At 39.8% G+C, this 18,831-nt stretch overlaps 1 protein-coding gene across 1 annotated transcript; it reads right to left on the reverse strand.

Annotated features, from left to right (window-relative positions):
* Positions 1–569: 569 nt before the first annotated feature.
* On the reverse strand, positions 570–17,490 carry LOC117302284. The gene is made up of 4 exons (XM_033786157.1): positions 17,185–17,490; positions 10,465–10,601; positions 4,382–4,726; positions 570–1,217 (listed from the first exon to the last, which is right to left on the reverse strand). Exons 2-4 carry the CDS (start codon positions 10,586–10,588, stop codon positions 796–798), a joined length of 891 nt encoding a protein of 296 aa, XP_033642048.1. The 5' UTR covers positions 10,589–10,601; positions 17,185–17,490; the 3' UTR covers positions 570–795.
* Positions 17,491–18,831: the final 1,341 nt, after the last annotated feature.

Here is an 18,831-nt window from a genome sequence, read left to right on the forward strand (position 1 = left end):
TTGTAGCCTACAGCTTGTTGGGTTTGACATGCTTGATGATTTAATCATGACCCGGTCATGATTAAATCATCAACAAGCTTTATTGATATTTTATTAAACTATTTTGTGTTCATTCAAAGTCAAAAGAACATGCATGGACCTACCTACGTATGTACGTACATGTACACTCCCTCGTTCTTCCGTTGTTGAGTCGCAAAGCACACACACTGGTCCGATGGCATTAATTATTGTCGTAGTTTTTTATATTAATAATACACATCTGACATGGCTAAATAAAGCATGGAGGTACACCCATTCGTGGGTGAAACTGTCTTCCGCCACAGAAGCATGACCGTCCACCACAATGTCAATGTTTACAAACTTATTGTTTACAAAAAAACTTTGTAGAACACGTTACGTGACGACCGTATAACTGGAGGTGCCAAATATCTCCCACAATCCTTTGCGGGACGTCGGATTTTTGCTATCTGCAATAAGGTCCATGTCACTGAACATGCGCATAATTCTGAGAACAATGGATTTACCCGGTAAGTCTGCTGCCCTCTATCGTCCCAGAAAGTCTCCCATTGTGTGTCAGCTGATATTGAAGTGCACAAATCTATGGCGTTTGCCAGCCATTGTATCTGCATACACCAATTAAGGCGTGCAAGTGCTGGGCGCCTTACTGCAACATGCTGGACTTACGGTTAAAATGCTTTACATACAGAGAGCAGTGAGCATAGCCACGATATTGGGCTGGCTGCTGATTGGCTTAAAAAAGCCATACACAATCATGCAAATAACCTTTGATAGAAGTTAGGTACTCGAAGAACATTTGACCTTTGTGCAATGGCGCAGTGATTTCTTTGTTGGCTTCCCTATGACCTTTGCCCTACGACCTTCAGTCTTTTGATGCTTAATGAACGCGCAGATTTCCTTGATATCTGAGCATGTCTTGTCGCGCAGGTCCAGCTCATACTCAATACCCCGGATGTAAATAGGTTGTCCTACATCAAGAGACGCGTCAGATTGGGCGGGGCTTAAAGCTTGATTGACAACCCCGGTTTTAGACTTGCCTCTTCTTCTGAAGTATAACTCGACCTTCCATAGTGAGGACTGGGAGACTGGGTTACTCTCGGAGGCAACTTGTGCGTGAAGGTCAAGGGTCATATGGTTGAGAGTGCCAGCAATGACGTTTCCAGATCTAATGTTCAACTCTGTATCTGTTATGATGATAACTGTTTGAAAATGATAATAATATATTTACTAATATATTAAGAAGAAACACGTTGGCAAAGTTTAATTCAGAAGTCACGACCGTACAAAACAATCAATCGAATTAGCGCAGCACAAAACGTTCCCAGCATGCAGTAAAACGGCGGGATGAGAATATTTATGTAGGTCTGTGACGTGGCTCTTGCGATGATAAATCAATCTTGTTGTGAAAAACATTACTGGCAATATGCAGCCATAGAGTAAGGACAGACTGTCCATACTCTATGCAGCAGCAGAGCCAACGTAAAACCCCGCATACTCACACACACAAGACTGTGCGAAGTTGACTTGTTCAGCCTTTCGTTAATAATGTTAAACACATGTGGGTCATTCCATGTCAGACCAACGCACTTTTTTACCTCATGTCTTCCGATTTTGATAAAAATTGCTGTGATTGTAGGTCCTTATGAGCAATGAATGCACAGCAATTTTTTGCCCGATCGGACTTTCCATGTGGTCAGGGCAGAAACCACTAAAATCTGACATTTTTAGGGTAAAATACCACCTTTTTGGTAAAAATATGTCATAACCATGTCAATTCTCATCACATATATGCAAATTTGGTATCAAAATGATGAAAATTGCATGCTCAAATCAGTTCCTTTGTCAAAAATAAATTTTCTGAAATGTAGGTCACTGTAATCTTTAATATGTTATCGTGACCTTTGACCCAGTTTTTGAAATAATGTATCATTCCAAAAATCAATGAAATAAAAATCACTTGATAGAACATGTTTTCCTCTATCACAATCAACCAAGAAACAACTGGGCTCTTCAAAATTTACAATTTTATTACTATTTTTGTACAGTTGTTAGGTCACAAACTAGTCAATGTATATACTTTACATAATAAATCCATCAACAAACCTCACTCTTCTGTTTCTAAAGTTACTTAAAGTGTTCGTGGTTTGCGATTTGTTTCTTGTTGAGGGCTGATGTGGTTTAACCAGAATCAGAATTTAAACTATCAGCAGTGACACACCCAGGATTTATTATTTTTGGGGGGTGGGCCATATTTTCCCCAAACATTTCTTTCGAAGATTGTAAAACAAAAAATCAAAACAAATCAAACAAACAAATTGAATACCTTGGAGGGGCTGGGATCAATCCCCCAGACCCATCGTCCCCCCCCCCTTTCGGGTGCACCACTGTGATTATTAGTGATCCCAGTTAGAGATTACATAAAGGTTGAGATGGAGAAGCTGTCTGCCTTTCTTCAGTAGATCACAAACTTATGCAGTCTTACTTTAACCCCCTGTTATGAATTTTGAACCACAAATTAATGCATAGTAACTTTCTGAAAAATTCTCAAGAACAATTTGTTCACCATGCTGCAACTCTGACTTCAGTGCCCATTTTAATAGAGCTGCTCAGCAGCAGATTTTGTGCTAACTGTGCGATTTCCATTTAACCGTATAGCACACGAAAAGGCATGCTAACCTTCCGATGAAGTCAGAGTTGCAGCATGGTGACATTTTTTGTTTACCATCTTGGAAACAATTTTGTTTCAGAAAAATGCCCTCCCCCCACCCCCCTCCACCCACAACCCAAATTAAATCCTGGGTGCGTCACTGCTGGTATTTTAAAGTATGATTCTGGTTAGACCACATCAGCCCTCAACATGAAAAAATCCCAAACAATAACAATTTTAGTAACTTTGGACAGTTTTTTATTTTTATTTATTTATAAAGTAAAGTACCTGTATAAATTGACTAATTTGTAACCTACCAACTGCACAAAAATAGTCTGAAAGTTGTAAATTTTGAAGAGCCCAGTTGTTTCTTAGTGGATTCTGATAGAGGATGACATGCTCTATCAGGTGATTTTCATTTCATTGACTTTTGGAATGATGCGTTATTTCAAAAACTGGGTCAAAGGTCACGATAACAATTAAAGATCATAGTGACTTGTACGAAAATTTTCATAAACTTGTAAATTTAGAAGAGCCCAACTGTTTCTTAGTGGATTCTGATAGAGGAAGACATGCTCTATCAAGAGATTTTTATTTCATTGATTTTTGGAATGATACATTATTTCAAAAACTGGGTCAAAGGTCACGATAACATATTAAAGATTACAGTGACCTACATTTTAGAAAATTTATTTTTGACAAAAGAACTGATTTGAGCATGATTATTGACATGGTTATGACATATTTTTACCAAAAAAATGGTATTTTACCCTAAAAATGTCAGATTTTAGTGGTTTCTGCCCTGACCACATGGAAAGTGTGCATTCATTGCTCATTAGGACCTACAAGCACAGCAATTTTTATCAAAATCGGAAGACATGAGGTAAAAAAGTGCGTTGGTCTGACATGGAATGACCCATGTACATTTTATGACCCCAATATTTGCACGGACATAGGGTCAGGTGTCAAACAACTACACGAAAGACTACGGCTCGTTTTCAATTCAACTTCACATTTTGTTGGCATACCAAAAAATGAACAAAATATAGGCTGTACGGAGCCAACGGGAATTTCCCTTGAAAAACAGCGGACCAGTCTGCAATGTAACACATCCAGCGGGTACACGACCTTGCCCAGGTATGACCACTCAATTCAACCGTTATGTTTCGTTAATCGTAAACAGGATTTTAACTAATTACAAATACGCATTAGAAATAAAAACTAAAACAAAATGCTTAATCAGCCAGTTGCTTACTGGCAGTGATAAACGCTGGTTATAAGAAGGGGACATAAACTACGACATGTCAGACTATTTGAAGATTACCAAAATGTAGCAGATGGCTTATATAATAAGTCCAATATTGGCGCGCACCGTCTAGCCACGAATGTAATGAAACATAATTAGATACAGTAATGTATTATAGAGTGTAAAAATCACGTCCTCCTCCAAAAGGAAACTAGTTTATTCTCCATAGATCGTACAATCGCCGCAACAAGGTGGGCAACTTGAGCTCCATTATTAGAACTCAAAGTATGGATAGCGGTTTTTGGGGGCGAGTATGTTTTGTTGAAGTATATTTTGATAGCAATGTTGATTGGCTGCACTGAACTGTTGCATCAAACGAGTTACTGAGATATGGCTATACAGTGACAGTAAGAGCAAGCTGCCCATTATTAATTTGGTGTTATTTCCTAATGAATATAGTTATTACTAACCTGGGTTGGGGTTTTTCTTTAGTTTCCTTGGTCCACCTTGCTTCGACGGTGGCCTCTGGTGCCCAGAAACATCCTCAGGCACAACACTTTCAGCTCGACTGCCCGGATTATCAGTCAAAATCCCCGGATCGCCCCGCTGGTGATGTTGATCCCCACTGGTGACGTCACACGGACACTCTCCCCTGCAGGCAAGATAGAGGGCGTTGTTTTCACAAGCGGCTGCACATAATGCACACTCGTTCCCGTACGTTGCTTCGTCACTTCCACATACTGGTGTATAGTGCCTCGTGCAGCCGATACGACAATGTCGACTTGACGAGCCACGGGCGTGGCCTTTAACCTTTCCTTTAAAATAATTATGACCAAACAAATTAATTTAAATAGCCTACAAACGAACTAATGGTTTCGCCGACAAGGTTTACTGTTGTTGACATCATCAACAGTACTAGTGCAGCTGCTAAGGTGAACAATTGTGCACTTTGTGGTAAAAGCATGAAATTTGCTATGATGGTTGGTATTGGGCTAATAATCAATTTAAGACCGGGACCCACCTTAGGTCTCGCCTATTTAGGGGCAGAGCTTCATTTGCATAAAAAGGGGGTCTTTGATATAAATATTGGGCAAAATCATACTTAGAATAAATTTTTTGTTGTTCTTTTGACCAGAAATATAAACTTGAAAATCATAATTATGAGTTAAAACATAAATTAGTAAAAAAAAAGGCCCTTTTGTGGGCGGAGTTTCAATATTTCTAAAAGTGGGCGTTTTTAAAACAAAGTGTTATCTTTAGTGAACTATTACTGTTTTTTAATTGTTTTTTTAAGCTGATTTATGTTATTTGAATAGAAATACTATAAAAGAATACATTTTTTCCATGAGTTTAAATAGTTTCTTTATTTATCCCCTCTTTTGTGGGCGGGGCCAGAGTAATAAACGAGGGTTCGCTAAATTACACATGTGTAATACAGCCAAGAATGCACAAGCAGCCAACAATCTCATCAACAATACAGGAATAAAAGTATGTCCTGGGCCGGCAAAATCTGATACTCTGTCATAGTAATGACATCAGACATACATGTACTGTAAAATCGTCGGTTATGTATACTATGGCTATGGCAAACTCAAGCTCTCAAATCACACCAGTATACCCGCACAGTGTGATCTGGCACCATGCCATGCAGGCCAGAACAATAAGTAACATTTATATTAGCAGTTTTTTTTTGCAATTTTGAGACAGGTTTGCAGTTAAACATATGGCGAAGAATCCACTCATACAGTGTAGTTATTCGGTTGGGATGTGTTGGAATGATCACTGATCTGTAGCATACATGTCGGAATACTGAAATAGGTAACATGTACAGGGAAAAGGAAAAGTGGTGAGTTGGTATTTGATGAGGCCATTAGAGAGGCCATTGAAATCTACCAGTACGACCCAAGTTAATGGGGGTTTAGGAAATGTGCTGTGGATAGAGGGTCGATATCCATTGGTCAGGAAGAGTAGGAGCCAAATGTCACTTAGGTGGAGGCAGATGTTTTGAAGAAGGGTGTCCTGCTGGTAACTTCAATGTCCTCTAATGCATTCGCGGTGCCAAGGCTTCTTGTTCTTCTTATCGTGTCCACACACACTATATATTGTGTTTCAGCTAGAACTGGACACAGTTCCTAGCAAGATCGTTGTACTCTGCAAGGTCCTCTGTTCTGTATTCCTGCTCCATAGTTTGTGGCTCTGTCTTACATATGCAGGTAACGTCTTCAGAGTCTAGATACCCCCACTTCTTGAGAGACACGTTGCACCGGCCAGTTGATGTTCCAAGTCTGTTGAGGGACTTCTATTCAGTCCAACCTGAGTCAGCATCAGGGGGGAGTTCTTCCGAAGCACGTATGTCCATGGATGTTCTAGGTGGAAGTTTACCAAGTCTCTCATGTCACATGGCAGTTCGAAGAGCCCCGGCTTCTGCACTTGGTTTGACTTTGTTGAGGAAGCTTTTCCTGGCCCGAGTCTATTCTTAGCAGGTGTGTGGCTGAATGGAGGGTTTCGCTCGTCGTCTGGCTATACCAGAAAGTTTGTACAGGCTATCAGTTGGTGTTGGTCTGAGGCATCCAGTGATGAGTCGGTATGTAGCATTGATGGCTGGATCAATCTTCTTAGCGTGGGTAGATCTTTCCCAGACTGGGCACGCATACTCTGCAGATGAAAAACAAAGGGCTAAGGCTGTTGATCGAAGAATGTCTGGGCTGGCACTCCATCTTGTTCCAGTAAGTTTGCTGACAATGTTGTTTCTTGCACAGACTTTGGCTTTGGTCTTCGCAACATGGGTCTTAAAGGAGAGGCAGCGGTCTAGGGTGACACCTAGATACACTGTATGGTCACAGTTTTCAAGAAGAGCCCCAGACCAGGAGACGTTCAGTTGGCATTTGGCTTCTCGATTACAGAGATAAAAGGCTGAATGAGAGTGATGAGCTCTGCAGCACTATAGTCAATTCGGTGGTCGGTTAAAGAATCCCTCGTTTTATGATGAAGTTTCTTGTGAGCGGAGGGTATATTGGCCTTATGCCTGCTTGATGGAACATACACGGAAGAAAGTGAGTAGTGGTATGTGGTTGACCTTGGGTATGGGAACATATAGTTAAGTTTGGGGCGGCTTGGTGGTGTTAATCTGGTTGAAACTGTAGCTGTCCATACCATTGCGGTGACCCTACAATTGCCTTTAAAACTCCTCTGCAGAAGGTGACTGTCAAAATTGGGACCAGAAACAATATGATCCACAATCTCACTGGTAAATTCTTGGTAGCAAATGCCGAAACACTTTGCTCATCGGCGCTAGCTATCTGCCACTGGGGGCTGAGTATTGTGATCCCGTTTGGAGAAACTCTCAAGCCTACTCGATATTCAATTGAACAGCACCGTGAGGACCATCGCTGGTGCTGTTAGCTGCACAAAGACTGATTGGCTACCAGTCCTGAGTAAAGGCAAATTTCCCTGTTCAGATGATCCAAAGAGAGTGTGCCATATCAGTGATGGTTCTCTAAAGCTAAAGCAGAAGAGCGGCGCACGCAGTGGCAAGGTCGACACAAGTTCCTGATGAAAAAGGATCGCACCATCCAGTTCCCGGGGATAGACCTTCCCAATGGCAAAATGTACCTCCTGAACCGGTTCCTGAACTCGTCACTCCAACTAGCCATTTCTCTTCACTCTGACTCAATTAATCAACTGCAGAGACAGCAAAGGTCAGTCGCACCGATCTCCTGTGTCCACGTCCTATAGAGCTTTGTGGTCGATTTCACTAGGCCAGGCAGTCGTTTACCCCAAGATGATCTTGGACGGCCTCTGGATATTTTCCAGCCAGGAGCTGGTGCTAGGCCTCCCCTGGATTTGCTGGCGATGCAAAGAGCGTTTTTAGCTGGGGTGTTGTCAGCCAGGCGAGCGACATGACAAAAGAAAGCAGAACGGCGGCATTGAATCACTCAGACTGGCAAACCCACAACTCCAACAGACCAACTCACAACTCCGACAAAGGCTATCCTGTCCTATATATTGAACACCATAGACACAAGTTGTAGGAACCTTGAACAAGAGGGTGTGTTTAGATGCTAGGGTAATGAAAGAAGAACTGGTGTACAACGGTCAATGGTGGTTATTTTTCATTGGAAACTGTGGTGGAGGGTGTTGTCTTGTTTCTTTGTGGTGGGGATCAGGCATAGACAGCTATTGCCAGACTGCCCTTGTCCCATGGTGAACACGGTGAACTTGATGCTTGGGTGTTGCTGGTTGAGGTATCTGTATAGCATTTTGGGGGCTGATGGGTAGAGTCGGGCCACATCATCAGTTCGAATGAGCTCTTGTGGGAATTTGGAGAGGCAAAAACTGTATAAGAATACTCAACATTAAGGCATCACTGCTGGTTCGATTTGTTTAGCACCCAATCCTTTACTCTCAAGAGGGAGCAAAGAAGTGCTGTGAGTAAATTGTAAACGCTGTTACTGCAAACAACTATGTAGTGCATACTGAAAATGTAGAAATATTGTAATTAAATGTCTATACATGTTTTTACACGGTTTTGCATGTATCAGTACAACAATCAAGGGGCTAGAATGGCATGTTTTATTTTATCCCCACTTTAAAAAAATGTGACTCCCCCCACAAAAGGGGCAGGAATAAAGACAGTTATTAATTTTTAAATAACTATTTTACTGTTATTATGTATTTTAGTCTAAAAGCTAAAAGAATGAGCAGAGAAAAGCAAATTTAGTAAAAATTAACATGTTACATTTTTTACCCCCCACTTTCTTAAAAATACGACTCCGCCCACTAAGGGGCAGAATTCAAGACAGTTACTAATTTTTAAATAATTATTAAACTGTTATTATGTATTTTAGTCTAAAAAAAAATGAGCAGAGAAAAGCAAACTTAATCAAAATTAACATTATTACATTTTTTACCCCCTTCTTTCTTAAAAATATGACTCCGCCCACAAAATGGGCAGAATTCAAGACAGTTATTAATTTTCAAATAATTATTGAACTGTTATCATGTATTTTAGTCTAAAAAAAATGAGCAGAATTGTTTTTCAAATAGTCAAAACTGACATATTAAATTTGTTACCCCCCACTTTCTTAAAACGTAGCCCCACCCCTAAAATGGGTGAGATCCAAGATGGGTCCAAGTCTTAAAATGATCTTTAGGGTGTATGTAACAACTGTAGGAAGTTTCATACTTTTACCACAAAGTGCACAATTTGTCCACATATGGGCCTTAGCAGCTGGACTATACCCATCTGGGCCCAGTTTCACGGCGTTGCTTAACGCCAAATTTTAGGCTTATGGTCCACAGTATCAAGTGTTTTTGCAGGGTGCCGTAAGCACATAATTATATTGTGTAAGCAGAGCCGTAATTATATTGTGTAAGCAGAGCCATAAAAGCTAATACAGCGACAGGTCATCTTCCGCCAAAGTCTTGGACAGACACCCGCCACAACGGGATGCAATTGTGTTCATGTACATCGAAATTTTCACTGTCGTAGTGCTTGCTTTCAATGGGGAATTTATTTTCTTCTGAATCGATACAAAAACGGGAATCCTTTAAAACATCAAAAAAGGTGCCAACTTCGTGTAAGTGATAATTGCGCCCTCTTTTGACTCATTTTTCTCAGGCCGTGTTTAAACACTCCTAGCCTGAACATCTGACGACACACTTCGAGGCTCGTGAAGAACGCCAGAGACCTGCCTCCAGACTGGCGTGTGTATTCACCTTTGACCTCAGTCATTTCACATAGAGATACGCAGTCAAGTTATTTTGCAGACGTGACAGCAGTGTACTTTTTGGGCATATGGAAAGCTCATGTCACTGCACGTTTATATGATATCAATGTGTCCAATGGAATCACTGGATCTGCCAGCAGGGACCTGTCTTTATCCTTGCGGATAAAGATAGGGACCCAGTCTAAAACACTCCTAGCCGTATGGGAGAGATTCCAACGCTAGGTGGCAGCAGACTTACCGGGTAAATTTCCATTGTTTACAAAGTTCTGAACATGCGCATAATTCTGAGAACAATGGCTTTACCCGGTAAGTCTGCTGCCACCTATCGTCCCAGAAAGTCTTCTATATTAGTTTTAGTTCTCCCTCACACCAACATGCGTAGCATTATTTAACGCAGTACTATTATCCGAGTTCAGTGAAAGAAAATTACAGGCACAGTTTATAGTCGTGTTGGATTCGAACCCACGTCCTTTGCAATACTAGGCCACCGAGATTCCCCGGTAGCTAGAGGCAGTTTGAATCCTTTATACGGTCACGTGATCTCTTTTCAACTTCAGATAGGATAAACTGTCTTTTGTGTGTACAACATTAAGGAAATTAAAGAAATCATTGCCGTTGTTGTCATTGTCAAAGTAGATGACAAACATTGGTTGATAACAATAATAAGAATCAATCTCGTAAAACAACAGTACTTTCTGAACAAAGACAATAAGTAAAGCCACAACGATATAGATCTGACGTCAATATATTCACTGAAAATTTTGTGGTCGTCCTTCCATAATTTTTGTCCGATTAATACTTGGGATAATGTCTTGCTTAGTTACCTTGACGCCTGTTCTGTACGCCCACCCCTGGATTTAATAAACAGGTGTTGTGGTAGTTACTGTCTGCTGATGACGTCACGCTGAGAAGCATACACAGTGCCAGGATACTTACTGTTTTCTTCATACTGAGCTTGCAACTGAAAATAATGTTTCAAACAATTATTTGACTGTTCGGAATTCAACTTCAGTGAAGGTTTCCCTTTGAATAAAAGTGAGGCAGCCCACCTCCCTCATTTGTTTTTTTATTACCACCATTTCGCTCTGAAGGTTTGCCATAAAGGAAGTACACATTGCTCTTTTTATTGAAGATGGTGGTAAACTTTGTGAGTTTTGTCTGGACTTTAGGTATCAAGAACTTGCGTTTTTGGATATGTAGATGAAATTGAATAAAGGTGAGAGGTGTTTGGTAGGATCTGTAAATGTTCACCTTGACCTTGCTCAGTTTATCGGCCATCCGGGGAAACACTTGTTTAAAACAAACTGAACATGTTGAAACTTTGCCAGTTAGAGTAGATGTCAACGTAATGTTTGTTTATGTTTTCTTTAAAAGCCTTAAAATATTTACATCCAACACTTTCAGTGTTTTCTATGAATTGAAGAGGTAAACCTTTAATACGTGTCGGCCATATCCTCATTTGTAACAATTAGTGTGAAACATTTAAGACATAAATTATAATAATAACTAATAATAGGCCTATTACCAACTTTTAAGTGTAGCGCATTCAAAATACGCATTTTTACATAGTGCCCTGTCATTGGGCAAATACAATTCATGTAACTTGTTCTGAGCTCCCTCTGAGCTCCCTCTGAGCTCCCTCTGAGCTCCCTCTGAGCTCCCTCTGAGCTCCCTCTGAGCTCCCTCTGAGCTCCCTCTGAGCTCCCTCTGAGCTCCCTCTTAGCTCCCTCTGAGCTCCCTTTTGTACATGCCTGTTGTTACATTTTTATATTTGGTGTGTTTTTAAAAACTTGTGTGAGCAATGCAATTTCTTCTTTTGGAGATCAATAAAGTTGTCTTATGTCTTATGTCTTCTCATGAGGAGTATACATCCCGAGCTGCCGTGGCGCCTTTAAAGTCACCTGGAAGTGTTATTTTGTCAAAGTAAAGCTTTTGTCACGAATATTATGTGTTTTGTTGTGTGGAATGTGAATAAACAGTTAACTGAGGTTCTAACAAAATTGTTCTTATCTTATTAACACATTTAATAGTAGGCCCGGACCCGAAAGGGCGCTGCTCGTGACGTCAATCGAGGCGCGATATTTGAAGAGAAAATTCTGAACAGTGCTGAAAAAGACGTCAGACCGGACTATTGCTCTTGTGAGTCTGACCAGCCATGCAGACTTACCCCCATCTTTAGTTGTTTTGCTGCATCCAGCAGCAATACACTTGGTCGGCATTGCCGGAAAAAAATGCAAGAAAACAACTTTTTCGAAACGTGCAAACTCAATGACTTGGACTTGCATGTAGTTTGCACGTGTGTTTACTCTACGCATCAAGGCAAAGTCTGCCTCGATTGACGTCACAAAATGGGTAGGCGGAGTCAACCCCCAAACAACTTTAACTATTTTTTAAACATATAAATCGTGACAACTAAACAATTACTAAAAAAATTTGTTTTATTGTTACTAAACATACTCTTATGTTTGGAAAAAATAAAAAAACTATTTCCGGGTGACTTTACGTTTTTTTCGAACACAATGTCAACATCTACCCTCGCATGGTCCATTAAGTTTTATACCCCTGGGTGAAGAGAAGCAACTATAGTGAAGTGTTTTGCTCAAGGACAAGTGAGATGACCGGGATTCGAACCCAAACCTCGCTGACTAAACCACCAGAACTTGAGAGCGGTGCTACCGCTCCGCAATAACACCCTTTGATTATTTCTGATATATTGATTCGGGGATCTGGTATTGATTGACTATAAACTTTTTGTTTTAAGTAACTTCAAACAAAGTGAAAAAACAAACATTCTATTTGTTTTTCTTTTCTTGTAATCACAAACAAACATTTGCTTTTTCTCTATGTCTCAAATTAACATTGCCAAACATTATTTCATGTCAGTTCCAGTCGATAATTGGATGTAATTCAAGGATTTATTTGGCGAACTTGTCCCCTGGGATGGAGATCACCTTTAAGTGATTTAACCTATTGCCCTTAAACCCTACATGGGATTCGCTTTTGTGTTGAGTGACATCATACCCTAGATTAAAGGTTAACGCGAGACCGTGAGAAAATAGACAGCCCCGTGTACAGAGTTTATTTTCAAAGCTCAACTGATCATGCAGATCAGAATTCTAGATAGGGATTTTTTTCTGTTTTCGTTTTACTTCTGGAGAGTTATTTTCTAGGAGTAAAGACCATTCCGCCTTACAAATAAAAACACATTGAACCGACGTCTAAAAGAATTGTCAATTATTAAGCCGTCGTGTTGTGTCAAAACGACGAAAACCAGTTTGTGTCGTCACAAGACTTAAATAATTATGTTCTTCTGCAAACCGAACGTGTTTATTTTTGAGATATCATTTTATTGTTTAATCATTTTAATAAGTGGTTCCACTTTTGTAAAGTTATTAAAGTGCTAATAATGTTGATGAGACTCTGAAGTTCTGAAAGCTGTCTTTGAGCAAGAAATCAGCTAGACTAGCTTCTCGTCACCCACGAGTGATTGGGTTTATGTGATGCTACTCTCACACTGTGGCGAATATTCTTGCGAATAATATGAATATTTGAAATTCGCGATTAATTCGCCCCAAAGTGGCGATTGGATAGTGGATAATATTGTTTTCGGTCGTTCCTCAACCTCTCCTTTCCGATAACTTACGCATATACGCACGCTTTTTCTTCGTAAGCGTTGGTTATAAATTCGGAATGTTAATCTTCACCTCCTTACGAAGATCGGTCATTTTTGTAAGCGCTTTCTAAATTTTAGCGAATGTTGTGAAGACGGTCATTCGCCGATTTTCGTAATCATTGGTAAGCCATTGGTAACGTTGGTAATGCGTGCGTAAGCGTTAGTAACGTTCGCAAAGGCATTGGCAAGCATTAGCAAGCGTTGGTATAGCATTCGTAAGATATTGGTAAGGAGAAGGCCGACCGAGGACGATCGAGGGGTGAGACTGATATGAAAGTATTCACTATCCAATCGCAATTTTGATAGGCGAATTCACAGCGAAATTAAAATATTCATAATTCGCAAGAACATTAGCCACAGTGTGAGAACAGCATTAAGAGTGTGTTTCAGCATGGTTTCAGTATTACTTGGCCCCGATGGAGAGTGGATGAGTGTGTTTCAGCATGGTTTCAGTATTAATTGGCCCCGATGGAGAGTGGATGAGTGTGTTTCAGTATGGTTTCAGTATTACTTGGCCCCGATGGAGAGTGGATGAGTGTGTTTCAGTATGGTTTCAGTATTACTTGGCCCCGATGGAGAGTGGATGAGTGTGTTTCAGCATGGTTTCAGTATTAATTGGCCCCGATGGAGAGTGGATGAGTGTGTTTCAGCATGGTTTCAGTATTACTTGGCCCCGATGGAGAGTGGATGAGTGTGTTTCAGCATGGTTTCAGTATTACTTGGCCCCGATGGAGAGTGGATGAGTGTGTTTCAGCATGGTTTCAGTATTACTTGGCCCCGATGGAGAGTGGATGAGTGTGTTTCAGCATGGTTTCAGTATTAATTGGCCCCGATGGAGAGTGGATGAGTGTGTTTCAGCATGGTTTCAGTATTACTTGGCCCCGATGGAGAGTGGATGAGTGTGTTTCAGTATGGTTTCAGTATTACTTGGCCCCGATGGAGAGTGGATGAGTGTGTTTCAGTATGGTTTCAGTATTACTTGGCCCCGATGGAGAGTGGATGAGTGTGTTTCAGCATGGTTTCAGTATTACTTGGCCCCGATGGAGAGTGGATGAGTGTGTTTCAGCATGGTTTCAGTATTACTTGGCCCCGATGGAGAGTGGATGAGTGTGTTTCAGCATGGTTTCAGTATTAATTGGCCCCGATGGAGAGTGGATGAGTGTGTTTCAGCATGGTTTCAGTATTACTTGGCCCCGATGGAGAGTGGATGAGTGTGTTTCAGTATGGTTTCAGTATTACTTGGCCCCGATGGAGAGTGGTAATGTGGCTGCAGACGTACCAGGTTAATTCATTGTTTTGTGCGCATGCCCAGCCGTCGATTTCACAAAGAGTTAGGACTCGTCTTATCTCGAGTTAGGACGAGTAACTCGTCCTAACTTAGGATTAATCTTAAGGTCTGCATGCTACAGTGCAGGGTTGGGACTCGTCCTAAGTCATAAGATTAATCCTAAGTAAGAAAGAGTTTGGTGAAATCGACGGCTGAACTACGTAAACAATGCAAATTTAACTGGGAAGTTTGCTGCCACCTAGCGTTCCAAAGTTCCCCATTACAACGTAGGCCTATTGACGCTTAGGGACATTGTGGTTAAGTTGGCCGCTGTATTACGTTGTTAATAACTACAGGCAACGTGTTCATACATGTTGAAGAAATGGAAAATAAATAATTGTCTTATTATTATTTTACAACTTTCTTTAATATTATTACATGAGAATTTGATTCATGTAACATGCCTGGATTTATGTCAAGAACGCTATAAACAAAATTGCAGTCTTGCTAATGTTTGATGTTTTTATCAATACTACATGCCATATTTATAAAAGGATTATTCTTTTGGGGGTTTAACTTCTGTTTCCACGTAACATGCATACTTTTGTACTAATGTTTATGTGGAAATACTGCACACAAACATAAAAAACAAACTGTGTAGCGATTTTGCTTATTCAATCGAATCCCATCACATGTGTAGAAATTGGCTACCTCCCCATAGAAACTGTCAGATCAATTTAAGACACACCAACAAATATGACCCACCCAGATGTAAAACAGTTCGCTACAAACAAAGTGCAATTCCTCAAATCGTCAGTCTGTTAAATGGCTTTTAATATAGTTATGTGTGTATATAATTATAAGAATTGTGCCTACTGGTTTTTTTTTTACCAATGTATATAATAATTATTTTTATTTGATGTCCTTTTCTTTGTTAACTTCTACTTGATGTAATTTTTTTAACATATAATGATGTAACATGTGCAATTCAGTTTTTTAACTGCGAGTCATGTTTTAATAAACCATTTTTGAATTGAATTGAATTGAAAATGACCCGGAGTGTCAAAAGTTGATTCTTTTTGTAAACAAGGTTAACCGCGAAGGTAACAAAACGGTTTCAGATTACCTCCACGACGAAGCAAATCGTGTTTTTGTTCATGTGGCATGAGTGCAAACCTTTTTCGATGACAGGGCCCATCTACAGCTCTACGGTCCAATAAACCATGGACGATGGTTGCAAATGAGCTTGGGTTGATTATTGTTAAAGTGCGTTGGACTGCTTTTTAATGTCAAAGACCAGTATTCTCATGTTGGTGTATCTATCAACCTATGTGTACACAAAATCAATTCTGTTAAAATTGGGATCAAATGATCGTCTGAAGATTTTAAGTATTTATCATGTGTGAGAAATGATCTCTTTCTACAAAACACTAAGTTACTTTAAAGAATGCCGTTCTCGCAATGTTTTATACTATCGACAGCTTTCCATTGCTCGTTACAAGTTATAGTTGTTATGCTATGATCATTTTGAGTGTTTACCAATAAGGTCCGTTGCCTTTAAGCAGTATGGACGGACGACTGGACATTTAATTCGTTATAGTCGCCCTCCATGATTTATGATAGTTGCGTGTTTTGGCGCCAATAAGACACGGTTTGGTGACCGTCACACGTCATGAATTTATAGTTGCACAATATGATTATATGATCAGTTCTAGCTCTGCATCACTTGATTTTGTTCATTAAGTTGTCTATACTATAACTGACATCCAGGGAGGTTGAAATGAAATTAAGAAATAATAAAAACTGACTCACGTAACAACAGACAATGTATTTATTCCAAGCAAAACATGACAGTAATTAGGCCTAATTACAACCAACCTAAACAAATAAAATAACTACTATTACGCACAAAGTAATTAACGAGACAATAAATATCGGGATTTACAATGATCGTACAAATATTAAGTGTATTACCAGGCTGTGAAACTCACTGTACATGTTTATGACAAAACATCGTCAGAGAAAAAAATGTCAAGATCGAGAGGAAGAAGAATGTTTATTTACAGACCAGAATCCACATGTTTTTATTTAGCTCACAACCACTGGAATAAGCATCTAGCACGACGTGCACGCCGAATTTAGGCAAAACAAAAAAGTGATTGTCTCGACAAGATCGTTAACCTTGATTTCTTTTATTAGTTGTTTTTTTTACCATTTTGTTCTTTGAGCTAAGTTGAATGACGTGTGTATTATTAAAGTGCAACAAATGTCTAAAATGAATTACTCTATGAAGCTTTTGGTCCATCCACGGTAACACAGCCACAACCACCCAACACATATACAAACAAAAATAAATTCAACTTTTTCCCAACACAAATGAAAGTAAATGTGCTGTCGTATTTAGCTGCTTGATTGTGCAAGCAAAGTCACTAAATGATGGTGGTACATAATTAGTCATGAATGTGGCGTATATTTCTATAATTATTTCCAAACAGGAACTGTAAACTCTCTGGAATAATTCCCAGGCAGAATCAAACTATTTGAGTTTTACAATCTCCTTCTCGTCCAAAGAGTAACAGCATTATGGGACCAGACAAAACTTACCTCACAACGCAGTTCCAAATAAAGAACCAATGATCTTACGGGCCTTAGAAACGCTGCCTTCCTTCCGTCACTCGTGTTCAGGTGTGGTATGTAGATGCGTAGCAGAATTTCCAAGAACTTTTGCTTGACCCTGAGCTAGACCTGTGACGTCGTGAATCGTGTCTTGCCTATCAACTCAACCTGGCCTGGCCAAGGACTGTTTACATTTTTGCCAGGTGGAACCAAAACAAACTCTCGCAGAAGCAAGTATAGGTTTGTGATTATTTAGTGCACCGTCGTTTGCTCTTGTTAAACAAGTCGAACTCATATCAGTGCGCATCATTAGAGAAAGTTGCAATGACCTTTGAATGGTAACGAACTGTGTGGCGCTCTATCCACAGCCGAGTACACTCGAAGACTGGTGACAAGTTTAGTAAAACCAAAAAACTTTACAAAAGCAATATGTTAAAATATCACATTTTCCGAAAACACAGAGTAATATTGCGATTAATTGTAATATACCACTGGTGTGTAACTTGAGAAAAAAACCTAGTATGGCACTTTAAGTGCAGCAGATAAGCCCACTAATAGCAATTTTTAAGATGTGGAGGCACTTTGAATTTGACCTCTGGTGACCCCGTAGCGTCATTGACCACAAACTTAGCTAAATCTTACTATTTCAATAATTGTTTATGAAAAGTTGTATGACCCTGAGTGGAACTAAATAGGAAGAACAAAAACAACATCAAAACACTTTCATCCAGTTGGGCCGGGAAATCTTCGACTATAGAACTTTTGTTTCAACAATGACATCCTTATTGATATTTTGATATTTGAACTCACTGAAACACAAGGCTGATCGGATTCCAACACCAGTCTACCCGCAACCCAATTGCGTGAACTTATCAATTGCCCGGTTTTATCTGCAGGGGTTGGTGTGGTTTTTCATGCGTGACCTCGGTAGAATATATAATTAGTCCGAAGGGCTTCTGAAATTCAGGTCTTTTCGGCCTTATCTGAAAAGTATTGATAGAAATAATGTAGCAGTACATTGAAATAAAAAGCATATCAGTCGTTTTGTCTGAAAAATTCGGTGCAACTCTAATTTTAAAAAGATAAATTTGTACGTACAAAATTGCCTCAAATAGAAAGAAAACAAGTCACAAAAACACGACAGATTGTACCGTCACGAATGTCGGCAACAGTACAAAATAATATACACGGATAGATTATTTAATTTTCTTCCTGGAAATGTTAAAAGCGAGACCGGATCGTACCTAGTCCAGTCAGAATACAGCGATTTTCACCGGTAGTCCAAAACCCACGTTACGAAAAAACAAACCATTAAACATGATGGTTGCCCGATGACGATGACACCATCCACTGATGTGGCAGCTTGCTGTTTTTCGTGGGTGTGGTGCCTCGAACGCCAGGCTAGCGTTAGTCAATAACAAAAAGTCCATCTACTATGAACTGACCCTCATTCCAGCTGTGTAATTTCTCTTTTTAAAATTTGAGTTGCACCGATTTGTTTTATACAAAACGACTGATATGCTCTTCATTTCAATGTCTTGCTACATTATTTCTGTCAATAATTTTCATAGCCGCTTCCCTTCTGGATTGAAGTGAAGCCCATTGTAGATTTTGTAGGATTGTTGTTATACTCTC

Source organism: Asterias rubens, chromosome 18 (genome assembly GCF_902459465.1).
Source record: "Asterias rubens chromosome 18, eAstRub1.3, whole genome shotgun sequence".
In the NCBI taxonomy this organism is placed as follows: Eukaryota; Metazoa; Echinodermata; class Asteroidea; order Forcipulatida; family Asteriidae; genus Asterias; species Asterias rubens.